Source organism: Paroedura picta, chromosome 1 (assembly GCF_049243985.1).
Source record: "Paroedura picta isolate Pp20150507F chromosome 1, Ppicta_v3.0, whole genome shotgun sequence".
Taxonomy (NCBI): domain Eukaryota; kingdom Metazoa; phylum Chordata; class Lepidosauria; order Squamata; family Gekkonidae; genus Paroedura; species Paroedura picta.
This window is the reverse complement of record NC_135369.1, coordinates 90,900,606-90,916,291: the sequence shown is the minus strand read 5'-3', so window position 1 is coordinate 90,916,291 and position 15,686 is coordinate 90,900,606. Positions and strand designations below refer to the sequence as shown.

Here is a 15,686-nt window from a genome sequence, read left to right as displayed (position 1 = left end):
ATGGGCCTGGAAAAACCACGCTGGCACACTGAGCTGCTTGAGAGCATCTTTAATCTTTCAACACTTTCAGTACACCAAAAACAAATCCTGGTTTCCTTCTCCTCATCAACCCACCACCCCTGTGCTCCTTCCCACCTCCCTTTTATTCCCCCTCTAGTCCCTGCCCTAGGCCTTTAAACCTCTCCCTTGTGCCCTAATATCACTTCCGGTTCTGCCTATGTGGTGCGATGGCTAGCTGCTCCTCAGGTACATATCATTCTTTCTCCCTCTAGGTGCCGTCAACTTTGTACTCTCCAGCGGGCCCTTCTCTGGAATGAGTGGGCTGGGGCGTTGTTCTGTACCCCCCACCGACCTCCTCATACATGGGCTGCTTGAGTCTTGTCCTCATGATCCCGCCATTGCCTGCCCCCAGACTCTGGTAAGTATTCCCCTTCTCCTGCTACTCTCGTTCCCAGCCCTGCCCTCAAGACACCAGCCCGTGATTCTCCATTTACCTGGGTCCCTGTGTTCTTGGGGTTCTTGTCCCCTAGACCCTTGACCTCTTCAAGTACGGGCGGGTGATGAGGGCGGGCGGCAGTCCTTGCCACCAGGCTGTCCTGCTGGTGATTGGGAGAGTTGGCAGCTGACTCTTTGCTTTGTTCGGCTGTGCTGGGCAGAGAGTCTGCCATCATTGTCTCCACTTTCTCTGTCATCTCTCGCCATCTGGGGAGTTCTTTGGAAGGTCCAGGATCCTTTCTCAGTGCATGCGACCCCCTTTCATCCCACCTGCTTTCCCCCCTGGAGGCTGACGGTGGGTTGAACGTCCCCATCAGTGTGAACAGCCTGTCCACTGCCGCCCTGCCCCTCTCGCCCAGACAAAAAACTGCTCTGCAAATTCAGGTAAACCATAAAGTGTCTTAGCATAAGAAGGGAATTGTTTATTTGCCATTGGTTTGACCCATTATTTTCTCATTTGATGTTCAAAACAGTCAGGGAAAGGGAAATTTAAGAAGGAATCTATGGAAGAGGAAAACTCAGATTTCCCTCTAGGTCTTTTGGGCTTGCTAGGTCCTTCTTCAGGATCCTCTAATGGATTGGGTTTCAAATCCAGTACTGCTAAGGTTTTATCCAGTAAAGAACAAGAATCTTCGATCTTAAAAAAATCTTTTAGAGGGTTCAGGAAGCTCTATATCTAGTTCCAGTTCCTCATCTGTAAGAAACTCAGTATCTTGCTTAGAGGTGGCATTGGAGTCTGAGTCAGAGAAATACTGTGTCCCTCCCTTCCCTTGGAGGTAATATATTTTCCTTGCTGCTTTTGTGGGCCGGGAGCGTCTTGGGTGGGACACAGCTGACTCATATGTTCTTGAGGGAGGAAAACAGCGTGAGGAGTCTGAATCAGCCCTGCACCTATCCCCCATTGCTCGCCAAATGGGTCTAAGCTGGTTGGCAATAGATCTGTTAATAGCCTCCAATAAGTCATTATTTAAATTGGCCCCTCAGGCCTTACAGTTACTTGATTTGAAGTGCTTTCTCCTAGATCTGTTGGCTCCGCAGGCTCAGAAGTCTCTTCTCTGGCTCCAACATGGCTGCTGCCATCATGAGACTTGCTGCAAAAGGATTTCTCTGGTGGAGCTACGGTCGTCTTTTTAGTGCACTTCTCGTGCCTTTCTGCTCCTGCTCTGACCAGACATGGGACGGTCTTGCCAGATATGCCCGCCGGCCCAGGAAGCTGTTTGTTGCCTTCCAAAATGTGAGATGCGACATCTTCCTCCGAAAGAAATCTTCCTCTCTTCTCGTTGCCATCTTATCCCACTCTCCTCTTTGAGTCTGGGATTGCTAATTAGGAAGGGCCCCGAATCAAAGCAGGAAGCCACAGATTGTAAGGTCAGTCTAAAGGGCTGAAAAACTCACCCCAAAGCCGCTAGAAGTACAAGGGGAAAAGTTAGTAACGGTGGGAGAAGGTAAGGACGGAAATAAGTAGGTTAGAGAAAAAGAAATAAGCCTGCTAGAAGAACTAGTAAAATGCGATCTCCCTGATCACAGGCAGGAAAGAATTGGGGCAGACACACAAAGCAGGAAAAAGAAAAAAGTGAGTCTGCCTCCCTGTACCGGGAAATGAAAACACCCAAGATGTCTTCCACCTCTGGGGGAGAATGAGTTGTCAAATAATTAAATGGCTTTTTAAAATAAAAAATGTTCTACTCAGGTAGGCTGGAGAGACACAGGTTTTTCTCACACTTCTTGTTTGATGTCCTCAAGGCCCTCCGACACTGGTAAAACAATAATTCTGGGAGCTTCTGGACAGAGGTGTCTCAGAATCTTATCTTTGGGTTTGTTTTCTGCATGAGTGACTTTTATCTCGAGGAATCGGGCCATACGAATCATGTGTTTTCTAACATTTGGAGATTTTCCATGGGAGATGCGAGAGAGAGAGAGCTTACCCTCTCATCTAGGCTCAGATCCTATGTTGTGTCAGATTCATTGAATTCTATTGTTGTTTCTTCTCTTCTCACTGCAGGCCTGAACGATAGGGTCACTCAAGGATATGAAGACACCCAATTAGGGTAATGATTTAAACTCACATCCACGCCCGTGTCCCAAAGCCTCCGGAGCGCTGCGCCTCTGCTCCTTTGCCTTCCCCGCAGCCTCGGACGCCGCCCCCCCCCCCATGCCAGCCTTACAGCCTTTACAGCCGCCTGCTCCACGTTCACCCATGCACGCCCCTGTGCGTTTCCTCCTCTCTGCAGCCCTCCTTCTCTTTCTGCTGCCATTCAACAGGTAACGCACGGAACAGGGCCCCCCAGAGGCCGGGGCCACAGGCTGCTAGCACCCGCTGTATTTTGCCTACAGCGGGCTTATCTTCTAGTTCAACATAAACAAGATTTCTAACATAAGAGTAACAATTTCTTATATCTAAGCCTCCTATAAGTGTTTCATAATGAATATCCTTTCCCCCTTCCCCTCTTCTATTCAGAGCAAATGGACAACTCACAATCATCTCAGTACATCTTGTGTAGTGGTTACAGGGCTAGAGGAACTGGGAAGACCAAATCCTCAGTGAAGCTCACTGTATTGCCTTGTACCAGTCATACTTTCTTCCTCTCCTTCTGCTAACCTACCTTGATATTAATGTTCAATGTAAACCACCCAGAGCTGCAAAGAAATGGGCGGTATAGAAATCTAAATAAATAAATACATATTATGAGGATAAAATGGAAAAGGGAAGAGCCATAAATACTGCTACAGGCTTCTTGGAGTAAGGGGAGGATAATAAATGTAAAACCTATAATGAGTGTGATGCATTTGAATGACATGCCATTTTTTACCTTTAAACTTACACAAGAACGTGATTATTGCCTATCAACTTATTTCACAGGGAAAAATAATGTACTTTCTCCTGCAGACCATTTTAAGCGGAGTAGAAGACCTACATGTTAAACGAATAAAATACTGTAACAATTTGTCTGGATTCAGAGGTGTATGTTCAAAAGGCAACAAGTGTACCAATTTCTAAACACCTAAAAACGTTCAACATGACTGCAAAAGTGACCTTAAAAAGTTCAACATGACTTCAAAAGTCCCATTTCCCCAACTTTCTCTTGAGGCTGGAACAAGGGCTGCAGCTCATCTAGTGGTTGCACTAGAATCTCCAATCATTCCAAAGCAGTGCTTTTTGAACATTTTCAACGCCAAGGATAACTGTAGGCAAAATTCCACTGCCCTCCTTTTTGCATGCCTGAAAGAATGTTTCAAATGAAGAAAAAGCTGGGGTTTGGAGGTGTTGCAAAAAGGTAAAATTTCATGGTTTCTAAATGCCTCTGAAGCCAAGTACAATACCAGAGAACAAATAGCAGCAACTACAAATGTTGGCTAGCTACAACAACCAACCAAAATGTGTATTTAATCCTTACATCATGCCACTTCTCAGATCTAAGTAGCTCCAAACTCTATTAGGTTCTGCTACAACAGGTTACTAGTAGGCACTGCAGATCAGCCATCAAAAAGGCCAAAGCTGGAAGTTAGCTGAGACTGACCATGGAAACCCACTATAACAAGAAAAGCTTCTTCAGATATGTGAAAGCAAATGTAAGTTAAATGAAGCAATAGACCCACTGTTGGGTGAAGATGGAAAGACGAGGACAGAGAAAAATCAGGAAGGCTTAGTATCTATTTTGCCTTTTCTTTCTGGAACCATATGAATACAAAAGCATATGGATACATCTAGGGATGGTAGTAGGCAAAATATAGTGTCTGGGTGGTGGGCTGCAAGGGTTGAAATTATATACTAGAGGCCAAGCCAGGAAGGGAACTCACTGGCAGAGGCAGGTCTCCCGCAGCAGGGATTTGCAGCCTCTGAACCTTGGAGGGAAATGGAAGGAGGAGGGGGTTGGAGATGGTAGGCAATTGGCTGGCTACTGGATGGGCAAGCCAGTTATAGGAGGTGGTACTCAGGGGTGGGACAGCCACCCTTAGTGGGTGTTAAGCGCCGAGTGGCACTTAAGCCATGAGACACGCTCCTCCTTCAAGGCCTTACCAGAAATATGTGGAACAGACTAGGGGATAGCTTCTGACACAAGCCTGGCATCAGCATACCCTGACACAGGGCAACTGTCAGAGCTCACCCATCTGCACACCCATCCATCCTCCCCCACTTCCTCACACTCCCAGCCATACACATAGCCCAGGGAATGGACAAGTAGGTGGTCCAGACATCTATAAGAACGGGAACTGACAGAACTCATGAGAGGATGGAGGAAGACTACACAAAAATGCTGGAAGAACAATCCCCACCACTCCCCCTTCTGCAAACTGCCCTGGATAGTAGCATTCATATGGGAGATTTTGATAAGTGAATCAACAAAGGAGGAAGGCATTATATACCCCTCTTTCTATACTATATCCCAGATAAAATTAGCATATATATGTTATGTGTAATATTTCCTCTAACTCAAAGCAATTTGAAAAAAAGCCAGCTGGCTACCTTTGTAAGCAAGACTTAATTACATGTGAATTGCTTCTAAATAAAGCTTCTCTTCATCAACAGTACTCATGCCAGACACCTTAGGTCCCATTCCCATTACTGACTTGGTACAGCATAGAGACCAAAGACTATAACATCTGAATTTCATGACTTTTTCCCCTTATATAATTATTTCAACAATATGTTCTCTCTTCCTATACAGATGCATTCACTTGAAAACTGCTCACCCAGTTTTTTCTCTGCCACCTCCAAATACTCCTCAAATTTAGTTCTGCTTTTACTTTCTGATTTTAAGAAACCTGAAGTTAAACCTCTTCTAACTGAAGACTTGATTTCTGCCTTATTGGGCTCATCCATGTTCTCGTAAGTACCATCAACTGTAATAAGTTTGGCGAGATTAAAAAGGTTGTCTCCAAATAGGACTTGGGCTAAAGGGCCTCATTATACGCCCTCATTACATGACAGACCCACAGACTATGATCAACGGAACCACATTCCTTCAGCTAACAGGCCAATATCTCTATGACATCATTCAAGTGCTGACCTATCACATCTTCTCTCATCAACCAGTCACAATAAAACAGAAACTGTATCAACACCTCATTCTGTTACTCAAAATACAGAAAAATATGTATTATCCAGACTTTGAATCCAGACTTGGAGGCAGGGAAAGCTCGCTCTTGTATAGTTCTTCTGTATAATTTTGCCACCTTTTTTTAATCTCTTCTGCTTCTGTTAGGTCCCTACCATTTTGCACCCTTTATTATACCCATCTTTCCATGAAATGTTCTCTTTATATCTCCAATTTTTTGGTCCTCCCCAATCTATTGTATTCTTCTATTTGTTTGCACTGTTCATTTAAAAAGGCATTCTTATCTCTTCTAGCTATTCTCTGGAATTCAGCATCCAGTTGGGTGTATCTTTCTCTTTCTTTCTCTTTCTCCCTTGCCTTTCACTTCCCTTCTCTCCTCAGCTATTTGTAAAGCTTCCTCAGACAGCCATTTTGCTTTCTTACATTTATTTTTCTTTGGGATGGTTTTAGTTGCTACCTCTTGTACAATGTTGCGAACCTCCATCCATAGTTCTTCAGGCACTCTGTCTATCAGATCTAATTCCTTAAATCTATTTGTCACCTCTACTGTGTATTCGTCGGGGATATGATTTAGTTCATACCTGAGTGGCCTAGTGCTTTTCTCTAATTTCTTCAATTTAAACCTAAATTTTGCAACAAGAAGCTGATGATCTGAACCACAATCAGCTCCTGGTCTTGTTTTTACTGACTGTATAGAACTTTTCCATCTTTGGCTGCAGAGCACATAGTCAATCTGATTTCTGTGTTGACCTTCTGGTGTTGTCTATGGCATTGCTTCTAGAAGGTGTTGTAGGGCTTCATAGAACAAGATTTGTCTAAGTTGGGCCAAAATAACTATGCAAATATCTGGCAATTAATTCCGCGGGATTTGGAGTATTGATCAAAACTGAAATTCTCATGGTCAGTGAGGATGGCTACAGTTAAGATGAATGTTTTGCCACGGCTTAATGTCCTCCAAACAATACCAATAGATCTGAAAGAAAAGACATTAATGAAGTGGCAAAGCACTATTAACAAATTCATATGGAATAATAAAAGGACATGAATTGCTTTTATGATACTACAAGATGATAAATAGAGACGGGATGGGCATTGCCAATTTTAAATTATACTATTATGCAGCTGTATTGACTTGTGTAACAGATTGCATTAAAAATCAGGGGAGGAAAATTGTGAAATTTGAAGACAGAGGCAGGATGAAGCAGCTGCGGAACTTAATGTAGCCACACAAGAAAGATCCAGGTATAACAAAAAGTAAACATCTACGGAAAAACAACCTATTAAAGATATGGATCAAGTATAAGGAAAGAATAAGCCCAAATACATCACCGCTGAAAGTGGATGTTGAAACGAAACCCAAAGATAAGACTGTGGAACTCATATGCATTTCGGATTTGATAGACAAGGAAATAAGATGAAAAGTTTGCAAATATTGCAACAAGAAGGGAAAACGGTAGACTGATTTGTATAAATATAAATACAACTTGCAAGAAAGCTCATTGCAAGCAGGAATGCAATGGGCACTAGGACCCAAGGGACACCGGGATGTGCAGATCTGTGTGTGTGTGTGTGTCTCTCTCCCTCTCCCCATTTGTCTCGCAGAAGGCATAGCAGGTAATTAGGGCTCATTCTTAGGAGGGAAGGAGGGCTGGTGTGCAGTTTGGGGCAGCTCTCTCTGTCTGCCTCTCTCTGCCTCCCTTGCAGCAGAGCGATAGGCAGGAATGAAGGCTCGTGTTCGGTCTGGCAGGGTTCTGTGTGTCTCTCTGTCTCTGGTGTGACTAAGAGGAACATAGCTAGTGTCCAGGGAAGGAGGGCGGGAGCTGTAGGGGCAGGGCCAAACATTGGCTCTATTCCAATACGGACAGCCGGACATGTCCCACCCCCCAGGTTGTTTCACAAATATATAGAGGAACCATGGATAAGAATGGGCATCGACAGTAAAAGAACTGTCAAGTCAAGTCAAGTCTATTATTACAGTACTAGACTAGTAGTCAAATTACAAAATACATAAAAACATCTGGCCTTAACAAGGTACATAAAAGAATCATTGATAACTAAAATATTATAAAATTTAAAAACATTCCAGCTATAAGCATCATTCTAATTTTAAAACTCACAAGCATTATCTCAAGCAATTGGGACTATCTCTACCTAAGTTGCTCCGAATCCACCCAGCTCTTCCTTGTTTTGATAGCTCTCCAAGCAAATCTGGCCACAACAGAAGTTATTTCTGTGCTTTTGTCTGACAACATGTCTTTGATTGCCTCTGATTTGGGCTTATTCTGTTGTTGTTGTTATGTGCGAAGTCGTGTCCGACCCATCGCGACCCCATGGACAATGATCCTCCAGGCCTTCCTGTCCTCTACCATTCCCCGGAGTCCATTTAAGTTTGCACCTACTGCTTCAGTGACTCCATCCATCCACCTCATTCTCTGTCGTCCCCTTCTTCTTTTGCCCTCGATCTCTCCCAGCATTAGGCTCTTCTCCAGGGAGTCCTTCCTTCTCATGAGGTGGCCAAAATATTTGAGTTTCATCTTCAGGATCTGGCCTTCTAAAGAGCAGTCAGGGCTGATCTCCTCTAGGACTGACTGGTTTGTTCGCCTTGCAGTCCAAGGGACTCGCAAGAGTCTTCTCCAGCACCAGAGTTCAAAAGCCTCAATTCTTTGACGCTCGGCCTTCCTTATGGTCCAACTTTCGCAGCCATACATTGCAACTGGGAAGACCATAGCCTTGACTAAACGCACTTTTGTTGGCAGGGTGATGTCTCTGCTTTTTAGGATGCTGTCTAGATTTGCCATAGCTTTCCTCCCCAGAAGCAAGCGTCTTTTAATTTCTTTGCTGCAGTCCCCATCTGCAGTGATCTTGGAGCCCAGGAAAATAAAATCTGTCACTATCTCCATTTCTTCCCCTTCTATTTGCCAGGAATTGAGAGGGCCGGATGCCATGATCTTTGTTTTCTTGATGTTGAGTTTCAAGCCAATTTTTGCACTCTCCTCCTTCACCCGCATCAACAGGCTCTTTAGTTCCTCTACACTTTCTGCCATTAGAGTGGTATCATCTGCATATCTGAGGTTGTTGATATTTCTCCCTGCAATCTTGATCCCAATTTGTGACTCCTCTAATACCGCATTTCTCATGATGTGCTCTGCATACATTAAATAGGCAAGGCGACAGTATACAGCCTTGCCGAACTCCTTTCTCAATTTTGAACCAGTCAGTGATTCCATGTTCAGTTCTCACTGTTGCTTCTTGACCTGCATATAAATTTCTCAAGAGACAAATAAGATGCTCTGGTATTCCCATCTCTTTAAGAACTTGCCACAATTTGTTGTGCTCCACACAATCAAAGGCTTTAGCATAGTCAATGAAGCAGAAGTAGACGTTCTTCTGGTACTCCCTAGCTTTCTCCATGATCCAGCGTATGTTGGCAATTTGATCTCTAGTTCCTCTACCTCTTCGAAATCCTGCCTGTAATTCTGGAAGTTCTCAGTCCACATATTGCTGGAGCCTAGCTTGTAGGATTTTGAGCATAACTTTGCTAGCATGAGAAATTAGTGCAATGGTGCGGTAGTTTGAACATTCTTTGGCATTGCCCTTCTTTGGGATTGGAATGTAAACTGACCTTTTCCAATCCTGTGGCCATTGTTGAGTTTTCCAAATTTGCTGGCATATTGAGTGTAGCACTTTTACTGCATCGTCCTTTAAGATTTTGAATAGTTCAACTGGAATGCTGTCACTACCACTAGCTTTATTGTTGCTCAGACTTCCTAAGGCCCATTTGACTTCACATTCCAGGATGTCTGGCTCCAGGTCAGTAACTACCCCATTGTGGTCATCAGGGATGTTAAGCTCGCTCTTGTATAGTTCTTCTGTATAATTTTGCCACCTTTGTTTAATCTCTTCTGCTTCTGTGAGGTCCCTACCATTTTGGTCCCTTATCATACCCATCTTTGCATGAAACGTTCTCTTCATATCTCCAATTTTCTTGAAAAGATCTCTGGTCCTCCCGATTCTATTGTTTTCTTCTATTTGTTTGCACTGTTCATTTAAGAAGGCATTCTTATCTCTTCTAGCTTTTCTCTGGAATTCTGCATTCAATTGGGTGTATCTTTCTCTTTCTCCCTTGCCTTTCACTTCCCTTCTCTCCTTAGCTATTTGTAAAGCTTCCTCAGACAGCCATTTTGATTTCTTGCATTTCTTTTTCTTTGGGATGGTTTTAGTTGCTACCTCTTGTACAATGTTGCGTACCTCCGTCCATAGTTCTTCAGGCACTCTGTCTATCAGATCTAATTCCTTAAATCTATTTGTCACCTCCACTGTGTATTCGTCGGGGATATGATTTAGTTCATACCTTAGTGGCCTAGTGCTTTTCCCTACTTTCTTCAATTTAAGCCTAAATTTTGCAACAAGAAGCTCATGATCTGAACCACAACCAGCTCCTGGTCTTGTTTTTATTGACTGGATAGAACTTTTCCATCTTTGGCTGCAGAGCACATAGTCAATCTGATTTCTGTGTTGACCGTCTGGTGATGTCCATGTGTAGAGTCGTCTCTTGGGTTGCTGGAAAAGAGTGTTTGCTATGACCATTGTATTCTCTTGACAAAATTCTACCAGCCTGTGCCCTGCTTCATTTTGTACTCCAAGGCCAAACTTGCCTGTTATCCCGGTTATCTTTTGGCTTCCTACTTTAGCATTCCAATCCCCCATGATGATAAGCACATCATTTTTGGGCGTTGCTTCTAGAAGGTGTTGTAGGGCTTCATAGAACTGATCAACTTTATCCTCTTCAGCAGCAGTGGTTGGGGCGTAGACCTGGATCACTGTGATGTTGAATGGTTTGCCTTGGATTCGAACTGAGATCATTCTGTCATTTTGGGGATTGTATCCCAAGACTGCTTTTCCTACTCTCTTATTGATTTTGAAGGCTACTCCATTTCTTCTGCGAGATTCTTGTCCACAGTAGTATACCTGATGGTCATCTGAATTAAATTCACCCATTCCTGTCCATTTTAGTTCACTGATTCCTAAAATGTCGATGTTCAGTCTTCTCATTTCTTATTTAACCACGTCCAGCTTGCCTTGATTCATGGATCTGACGTTCCAGGTTCCTATGGAATAAAAATCTTTACAACATCGGACTGTCTTTTCGCCACCAGTTACTTCCACAACTGAGCGTCCTTTCGGCTTTGGCCCAGCCGCTTCATTCATTCTGGCGCTACTTGTACTAGCCATCTGCTCATCCCCAGTAGCATATTGGACACCTTCCGACCTGAGGGGCTCATCTTCCAGCGTCATATCGTTATGCCTATTGGAACTGTCCATAGAGTTTTCATGGCAAAGATACTGGAGTGGTTTGCCATTTCCTTCTCCAGTGGATCACCTTTTGTCAGAGCTCTCAGCTATGACCTGTCCATCTTGGGTGGCCCTGCACGGCATAGCTCATAGCTTCACTGAACTACGCAAGCCCCCTTGCCACAACAAGGCAGCGATCCTTGAAGGGGGGCTTATTCTGTAGGGAAGGTATAAGTTCTCCCCTGAATTGATTGTATAGTCTACATTGGAGTAATACATGTTCAGATGTCTCAATGCTTCCATAGTAAAAGAACTTAAGGAAGTACATGGAAATTTAAGAGAACAAAAGGAATTTTAAAAGTTTATCATGCAAGGTAAGTCACATATTTTGGTCAGAATCTACAAACTCTTACTCACACAGGTGATGGGTTAGTCTAAAATGAAAAGTGAGTGTCTAATTTTTATGAGAAAATATATGCAAGACTGACATGAATTTACCCTTAGCGCTGACTTTTGCATACAGTACTCTCATAGCATAGAAGAAATTAAACTTTGATTTAAAATGGAAGATTCAAAAAATTATAAGGAAAAGATATTTGTAAACATCATGCAGAAGGAAACAATGGTTTGGAGATTAAGAGTTAAATTCTATGCAGAACTATACCCCTCCATGGCCACTGATGTTCACTGAACACTGCTAATGATTGCACTGTAAATTTATTTTATTTATATACCACCTCTCTCCACAATGGGGCCCCAAAGCAGCTTACAGTGTTCTCATCTCCTCCATTTTATCATCGTAACAACCCTGTGAGGTAGGTTACGCTGAAGGTGTCCAACTGGCACATGGCTCCCAGAAAACTTCCATTACAGAGTGGGAATTCAAACTCAGGTTTCTCAAATCGCCGGTCAACACTTTAACCTGAACACCATGCTGGCTGATTATGATACCATGGTACTACCCCTGTCGGCCTCCTGTTTTCTACCATATTGCCTAGTTTGTACTTTGGGCTTAAATATAAAGGCTGCTTTGAGACTTTTGAGGCCTTCTTTTAACTTCACAGAGTATCTGATGCTACAACTGTGATCACAGAACATTGATACAGCCAACAAGAAAGGAAAATTTCTCTCAGAGGTTTTTTTTTGGGGGGGGGGATGTTCTTTTTATACTTGGGAGATAAAGCTACAGAACTACTGCCCAAGAAAGGGGAAAAGCCACTCTTAAGGAATAGTAAGGGTAGAGGGGATCTGAATGATAAGTACATTGTTATATAGAGAGGTTCAGTGTTCCAAATGACACAGGAACACAGTACATTATATCCAACAAGTGCTTTGAATATAAGGTGTTCAAGCCTAAGAGCTGCAAGCTTCAAGCCACTTGTGGCAGAAATTTTCTCATCTTCCCCAATATGCTGCAAACTTCTTTGTCCCCTGAAAAATTGGTCTTAACGAACACCACTTCTCAGGAACAGCATGGAATGAAACACACAGGACTCCATAATGAGAAATAATTAAAATATTCACAAAACATTCTCGTTATATTTAGAGTGACTAGTTTTCTTCCCCTAGAAAGAAGACAGCAAAGATTCATTCTAGTAAGGCTGAATACATTTTAATATCACTATGCTACACTCTACTTTCAACGAGAATTTCTGCGGATTTTGTGATTTTTTTTTCTTCAGGTAATCTCTGAACATACCACAAGAAGGGGCGTCACGGACTTACCCGTGCCGCTTTTTGGCTTGGTGGAGGGTGGGAGAGGGAAGACGGCAGCGCATGCGGAGAAATAATAAAATGATCATTTCCAATACTAAAAGAAGATATTATTATGTGACATTATTCATAGTATAACGGATAAACCAGATTAAAACATCTCAGTAGAAAAGTAGCGTAGATTCTAGTCAAAAAGATCACATGATTTGGGCATCCAGCAAAATAAAATATGGATTGTTAATCATTTGAGCATGATATTCTTATAGAACACTGAAGTGCATGCAGCTTTGTGATTTCCCCAAAAATAAAATCATCTTGATTCAAGCAATGAAATAAGATTTTAATCTCACATGTACCCAGCCCAATAACTCCTTATAAAAATAGCATGCAATTTCCACCCACTTATATCTCTTTCATAATACTTAAGAGTTTCCTCAGGTTTTGGATAAATATATAAGATTAAAACTTTTAGGTCAAAACTACTAATTCCTTTATTCTCATCTTCTGCAAAAGCGAGCAATCCAAATGATATTTTACTACATGGATGGGGAGGAGTACATTTTGAAGATTCCCATTCACATTGGAACCATTTTCCTGCTTTCAGTCCTCCACAGCCACTATTTTCTTCACTAGAGGGATTTAAAAAAAATAAAAAACAACACAGTAATTTAGAAGACTTGAGAAATGTCATAGAATTTACCGATGACAGCTAAAGATGTAAAATTTCCAGAAATTTTGAAACCATGAGAAAGAAACTTGTTTTTTTTTCAGGAGGGTTAATTTAACTTTAAATTTATATAACACAGTGCTCAGTATGTTCATGCCTGAAAGATTTTCTTATTTAAACTAGAAAGCTAAAACACATGAAAAATGATTTGACTTAATACAAGTTCACCAGATGCAAATATTCTATGTGACGCGATAGTTCACCTAATGCACTTAAGTTTCCAAGAATTCAAAGCCAAGCCAGGAGGGAACACGCTGTCTTCATCAAGAAGAGTTTTTTAACATTAGTGATTTTCCATGGGTGAATTATGCATTAGAGATTTCAACAGATTAAATATTTATTCTATTTACCAGATTATAAAATGTTTGCATTTTATAAGTCTTTTAAAAGTATTTATAGTTAAATTAATTGCACAGGATTCCCCATGTCAATATAACGGGGGGGGGGAGGGGGGAGCATTTTGCTGACCAGTGAAAACTGGCTTGTATTTTTTAAGTAAACAATAGCAACAAAAACAATACAGGAATTAAAAGGATTGCTCCTCCCTAGTCTATTGGATAGCCTGAAATAATCAAAAGGTCATATTACATATGAGTTTATGTGGACATCCTTTCAAAATGGTTGAAGTTCTGAATTATATAAATTCCAAACTTACCCAAAAGGAAAATGAGAAAATTATTTTCCCCATTAGTGCTCTGATGTATAGGGGGGGTAATTGTATATTCATATACAACACATACAACTAGCTGAATTGCACAAGAAAGGCAAAGTTAGAACTAAATTAATCCACAAAGCCACTATGATATAGTGGTTAAGAGTGTCAGACTACTAACTGGACGACCCAGATTTAAATCCTCACGTTAAGGCCTGGCCCCATTCACTGGGGCCAGGCCTGGCAGTAACCATGGAACAACTTGCTACCAGCTAGAGAAGCAGTGGTGCCTTTGGATGACAAAGGAATAAAGAAATTGCTAAAGAAAGATAGAGAGATGGTAGAGACAATGACTTTTTTGCTTCTGTGTTCACTTGGAACTCATGGGACAGGTACCCATGCCACAGTCACTATTTTCAGGAAGGGAGTCTGAAGAACTGAGGGAGATATGATAGAGCTTATAAAATTATGCATGAGGTGAAGAGAGTTGAGAAATAGAATTTTTTTCCCTCCCCCAGAATAATACCACAGGATGCAGGTTGAGATGGACCACTGTTCTGATCCATCAGGACTCTTCTGATATTAAAATTACATGCTTTTAAAGAGATTCATACCAGTCCTTTGCAGATATTGTCAGTTTTGTTTGTTAGAATGCAGGCAAGTTGGGATATACATTTTGAGATGAAAACTCCCAACAGCTTTCTCAACCAAAGAGGAAAAATATGGATTTCCAGATTGGGAGGGGGCTCATAGATGGATCTTCACCTCGGGGGCACAATTCGGATCCCAAAAGCTTGAGGGGAAAGATAAAACCACACCCCCTCTCTCATTGCCACAATGAACTCCTTAGCTTTCTCTACAACCCCCCCCCAGCCCTCCCCCGCATTTCTGTAGAAAACCAGCATGTTCACTCTTAGCTACTTTAAAACTTTGGTTCAGGCTGGGGCCTACTTCGATGGACTTATTTTCTGCTGTGCCTTTAAAACTATTTATTCTAATTAATATTACAACACTTTGTCCTTGGAGCGCTCCTGGACTATGAGCTCAGCCTCAGCCATACCAGGAATGAACATCTGAAGATAAAGAGTTCTTCCAGATATATAAAATACTTTTAATATAGTATAGATTGTATTGCACACTTTAATAAATCTTAATTTTTAAATCTTTGATTCATGAATGTATTACAGGAACCACTCCCTCAGTGCCTTGCTTGGCACAGTTCCCCTTTTGATTTGGGGTCTCCCTTCCCAGGCTTGGATTATCCTGCTTTATTCCCAGACAGGGATGATCCCTGGACCTCCTATGCCTCAGGACAGACTCAGGGGTGGTAGCAGACTACCAGAGAGAATGTTGGGATAGCTATACTCCCTGTTTTGTAATATGTGAACTCTTAACCAAGATACTGGGAGACCGTGGAATGAAGTGAACAGGGATTACTTTTCCTCTTTTTAAAAGACACATAAATCTGTCCCTAGCTCTGGTCACTGACTTTTCTGCCAACTAAATGTAACACTTGATGTACCTGACAAAGTGTCTTTGTGACTGTAAAAACTAATATATGCAACCTGGCCTTTGATTAGTTATCTGATTGCTGACCACCTAACTATGAAATAAGCCTCTGAGAACAATCACTCAAAAAACCTCACGACTGAATCCACCAGATAATTATTTTTGCCTGCATAGCAACAATGTTCTCCTGGGTGGTGTTCTGGAATGGGAAAAGCAAAGAAGTCATGTTCTATGGGCACAG

The 15,686-nt window shown here is 42.1% G+C and overlaps 1 protein-coding gene across 6 annotated transcripts in view; it reads right to left on the bottom strand.

The window, feature by feature from the left end:
* PDE10A (phosphodiesterase 10A) overlaps nucleotides 1-15,686 on the bottom strand; it is a 318,318-nt gene that overhangs the window by 131,834 nt on the left and 170,798 nt on the right. The window contains exon 1 of one of the 6 annotated variants that reach the window (XM_077347882.1): nucleotides 5,188-5,463. The exons of the other annotated variants lie outside the window; for them this stretch is intronic. Within the exon in view, the coding sequence (XP_077203997.1) occupies nucleotides 5,188-5,317 (130 nt within the window). The 5' untranslated portion in view covers nucleotides 5,318-5,463. Of the gene's footprint in view, nucleotides 1-5,187; nucleotides 5,464-15,686 lie in introns of those variants that run through there. 6 annotated transcript variants of the gene reach the window in all.